This window comes from Podarcis raffonei, chromosome 11 (assembly GCF_027172205.1).
Source record: "Podarcis raffonei isolate rPodRaf1 chromosome 11, rPodRaf1.pri, whole genome shotgun sequence".
NCBI lineage: Eukaryota > Metazoa > Chordata > Lepidosauria > Squamata > Lacertidae > Podarcis > Podarcis raffonei.
In genome coordinates, this window is record NC_070612.1 from 61,132,057 (window position 1) to 61,136,569 (window position 4,513).

General features: G+C 49.6%; 1 protein-coding gene across 1 annotated transcript; it reads right to left on the reverse strand.

The window, feature by feature from the left end:
- Positions 1-619: 619 nt before the first annotated feature.
- Positions 620-2,633, reverse strand: LOC128423704 (uncharacterized). Its single transcript, XM_053409141.1, has 7 exons — positions 2,449-2,633; positions 1,953-2,094; positions 1,759-1,877; positions 1,519-1,668; positions 977-1,119; positions 709-823; positions 620-667 (listed from the first exon to the last, which is right to left on the reverse strand). Exons 1-7 carry the CDS (start codon positions 2,506-2,508, stop codon positions 620-622), a joined length of 777 nt encoding a protein of 258 aa, XP_053265116.1. The 5' UTR covers positions 2,509-2,633.
- Positions 2,634-4,513: the final 1,880 nt, after the last annotated feature.

A 4,513-nucleotide genomic window follows, 5' to 3' on the forward strand; every position in this document is an offset into this window, starting at 1 on the left:
AGTGGTGATGTTTTCTACCATGGGAGGGATCCACCAGCGTCGCTTTCCGACAGCTCTGAAATGGAGAAGCAGATATTGGTAAGGAAGGAGAGACACCGCAGGAAGCAAACAGGGGCACAGTCCGATCCTGTACCTTCAACTCCGTTTGCCAGACCATTGGAAGGTCACCCTGTTCTTCCTCTTGCCTCACCATGGCAGAAAACCCCTGGTTGAAATTCTCTGGGCAGAAAAGTTGGTCTATGATGGCCGTCTCTCCTTCCTCTCCAGTGGTGCCAAGAAGGAGGTACAGAACTTTCTTAGCCCCTCTGTAACAAAAGCAAGGCCAGTTTTACCAGGAGGGTCATTGCCACACACTCACATTCCTTCCCCATCCTTCCTCCCTAGCAGCCGCCTGAAGGAGAGCCTCCCTTAGAAAACCAAGTTGGACTGGAAACCCCCAGAGGCTGAAGGGAAAACGACTCCATTGGCCCCTTTGCAACACACTACTCACCCAAGGAATTCCTGGTCATAATGGAAGTTGACAACCATCCCCAGGAGAGCGATCAGCAGCTGTGGGAAATTCCGGAGGATGGCGTGGAACAGGCTGGTGAGATGTTGTTGTAGAAGAGAGAGGTGCAAGTCACTTTCCCTGTTTTTCTGCAGAATACAGAAACCCCTCAATATTACCCTGGGAGGAAGGAAGCCAGAAAGCAGGTGGTTCGTTCTTACCACTTGGGTGGCTGATTCTGCCAAGGGGCTTTGGTAAAGCTGTTCGGCCATGAGATGGAGCAATTGTTCTTGGTTGGCCGATGCCGAAACCTCCTTCCATACTCTCTCACAGTCTCTGTGAATGCAAAAACAAGAGCAATGATCAGATTCAAGTCTTCTGCTTGCTGCCATGCTCCAGAGAGAGGAAATGGCAGCAAGGGCCTTCTGAGCAAGCCCTGCAGCTTGCCAACCTTCCCCTTAGCCCAGTAGAACCTGGAGGGCTCCATACCCGAAGGGAAACTGGAGGAGGTATTCAACCACTTTCACCAGGTGGTGGTGTGACAAGATGGAGAAAGTGAAGACGGCCATGTTTCTGCCCTCCACTGTAGGCCCCTGGGTGATTTTGTAGAAGGCCTCCAGCAGCACTTCCACCTGTCAGAGAAAAGGAAAGGGTTGCTTGGAGAGTACAAGGAAGCAGGGCTGTCTGCAGGCGGATCCCTCCATCCCTCATAGAAAGGGGGACCCTTGACCTGTGCCACTACAGCCATCTTCATTCAAAGGTACCAATCAGGGTCTTTGGGAGTATTGGACACAGGCAGCTCCAGGGAACCAGTTCCCCTCTCCATTGTGGGCCAAGAGAAAAGCTTACCAGTCTGCTCCCAGGAGGAGGAGGATTCCCCATTCCTGAACCCATGTTTCTCAGGACCCTTCTTGTCCTGACATTGCCAGGGCCCTCTCAACAAACATGAGTCCTGGCCACCCAATGGCATTAGGTTGCCTCCCCTACACCAAAGCGGAGATTCTTCTCTCCTACCTTTGAAGACACCTTACCTCTACCGCTTTGCCGCTAAACTGCTTGATGAACTCTTGCAGCAGGTGGGAGATGTCCAAGGGGTCGAAGCTGCTCTCAAGAACCAGGTTGCTGGCCAGGAAGCACATGGCCTCCAAGAGCTGCTCCGCAGGGAGAAAGGTGCCAAAGACCTGAAGCAAGAGAGGAAGGTCAGAGATGCCCACAGGGCAGGGCTGGGGAGCAGAAAGCCCAGGTGCTTTCTCTGTGGAACAGCAACTTACCCTGGCAAGAGAGTAGCAGTCATTGATGAACAATTCAGGAACCGGTTCTCCGGTGGAATTGAGGACCTTCTGAGCTCTGATGATGAGTGTTTGGTTCCTTGACGTTCGTGCCAGCGTCTCTGCAAAGGAAAGCCAAAGTTAGTTTGGGTCTTGCTCACCCCACCCCATGCTGCGATGCATTCTTCCAGTCTTACCTTCGTTGCGCCACAGGATGGGCAGAAGATGGCAGAGGGCCTCTGCTGCCCGCTGCCTGCACTCCAGGTCTGGATCCAGTGCACACAGACAGGAAATCGCCACCAGTTGGCCAAGGGAGGATGCAGGAAGCACTACCGATGGCTGAGAAGAAACCCAGAGAAGGGACTGATAAGAGAAGCAACCCTTCACCATTTTTCATAAAACATTTTTATTAAATCTTCAAAACATTCCAAAACATTTAGCATCCTATACAGAAAATATCAATTTCTTTTTGACTTCCCATCCCTCTTTTCCTGATGTTTGCTTTTTACTTCTTTTATCAGCTGTTTTACTCACTAGGATTCATTCTGCTATGGCCCAGCTCTGTTCTTAAAATTGGGTGTGTGCTGGGATGCCTGATTGTCCCTTGGGCACCTTGCAGGGTGGGCGTAGAAGGAGCAGCCTGAAGGCCTTGACAGCCCTGCATGGTTGCAATGCTTTGCTTCAGTAACTCACATATTCCTGGATCTTCTGCAGGAGGTTGGAAAGCTCTCGGAGCACCTTCCTTCGGAGCATCTTCTTCCCACTCTTTATCGTGGTGACGACATCTGTAAGTCTGGCCTTCAGCTGGTCCTTGCTGAAGCCTTCGGGAGGAACATCAGCCGCATCCGGTGAACCTGTGGTTGGGGTGCTGAGGGGAGAAAGGAGTAGCACTTGTGTAAAAAGGTTTTATTGCCTCCCATCCTTCAAAGACCCCAAGCACCACCACCATAGAAATGGATGGGGAGGGGCCTTTTGAAAGCAATTGATGATTGGGGGGAGGGGATTAGCACAGCATTACCTTGGAGGAAGATCCTCCCCTTCTTCCAGGCTGACTTCTGATATTTGATCTTCGTTGAAATCAATTCCCTGTCCACGAGAAAAGAGAAACAGGAACGTCAGAATGTGAGGAGTGGATCAGACCCATTCATGTTTTTGTGTTGATCAGGAAAGTGCAGGCAAGGTAGGTTGGGAAAGAAACTTAAAATCTCTGTCCTCAATTTCCTTAGAGACCTTATTCATCCATTCATTCCTTTAGAGCATTTGTACCCCTCTCCTAAGCCAAAAAGGCCCCAAGAGAGCCTTCCATGAAATCAAATGCAAGAAACTCCCTAATTGCAGACTTCTATTGTAATAAACAATCTGACCAACAGAAATACAACACATAAGGAAAGGGGGCAAGGAGGGCAGAGGAAAAGACAACTCACAAGCTCAGGCCCCAGGGTCTAGAATGCTGTTCTCATATCTCCCACTGAGGCAGCCTGATGAAATGGCTGCCGCCACATGACAGTTGGGGGACAGGTGGGCAGCAGGGCTCCCTGCATATGCTCTGCAGAAAAACCAGATCCATCCGGCACCCCCTTCCCCTCCACTGGGCTCACATTCTTTTCTTCTTCTGTTTTTCCCTTTCCCTCCAAACTATAGTACAAAGATAACATCCAGCATATGTAGAAATAGAAATGAAGCCTCTCCCAGATTCTCCTGTACATAAATCAGAAGGAATCCTCTGTTCAAAATAATATTCAATCGACTACAATATAGAACAGTAAATTTTCTTTTTCGGCATTCCTTCTCCCCTTCCTACAACTTGAGCAAAGCTCAACCCTTTCTTTGACTTTGGCCAGCTCTTTGCCAAACTCGGTGAGACCATTAATCTAGGTTCTAGAGTTAAGTCCCCTGGCCATGGCAACCTCCACTTACCTCCAGGAATCTTTGGGACGCCATCTTCTAATGTAGTGACTGAGTGCTTTTTACTTCTTTTATCAGCTGTTTTACTCACTAGGATTCATTCTGCTATGGCCCAGCTCTGTTCTTAAAATTGGGTGTGTGCTGGGATGCCTGATTGTCCCTTGGGCACCTTGCAGGGTGGGCGTAGAAGGAGCAGCCTGAAGGCCTTGACAGCCCTGCATGGTTGCAATGCTTTGCTTCAGTAACTCACATATTCCTGGATCTTCTGCAGGAGGTTGGAAAGCTCTCGGAGCACCTTCCTTCGGAGCATCTTCTTCCCACTCTTTATCGTGGTGACGACATCTGTAAGTCTGGCCTTCAGCTGGTCCTTGCTGAAGCCTTCGGGAGGAACATCAGCCGCATCCGGTGAACCTGTGGTTGGGGTGCTGAGGGGAGAAAGGAGTAGCACTTGTGTAAAAAGGTTTTATTGCCTCCCATCCTTCAAAGACCCCAAGCACCACCACCATAGAAATGGATGGGGAGGGGCCTTTTGAAAGCAATTGATGATTGGGGGGAGGGGATTAGCACAGCATTACCTTGGAGGAAGATCCTCCCCTTCTTCCAGGCTGACTTCTGATATTTGATCTTCGTTGAAATCAATTCCCTGTCCACGAGAAAAGAGAAACAGGAACGTCAGAATGTGAGGAGTGGATCAGACCCATTCATGTTTTTGTGTTGATCAGGAAAGTGCAGGCAAGGTAGGTTGGGAAAGAAACTTAAAATCTCTGTCCTCAATTTCCTTAGAGACCTTATTCATCCATTCATTCCTTTAGAGCATTTGTACCCCTCTCCTAAGCCAAAAAGGCCCCAAGAG

Excerpts from the sequence above, each read along its gene's own strand:
- LOC128423704 (XM_053409141.1), bottom strand. The coding sequence starts at position 2,508 with ATGCTCCGAAGGAAGGTGCTCCGAGAGCTTTCCAACCTCCTGCAGAAG. Across the intron at positions 1,878-1,952 it reads CATCCTGTGGCGCAACGAAG|AGACGCTGGCACGAACGTCA; the intron begins GTAAGACTGGAA and ends TTTCCTTTGCAG. Across the intron at positions 668-708 it reads CAGAATCAGCCACCCAAGTG|GGTAATATTGAGGGGTTTCT; the intron begins GTAAGAACGAAC and ends CCTTCCTCCCAG.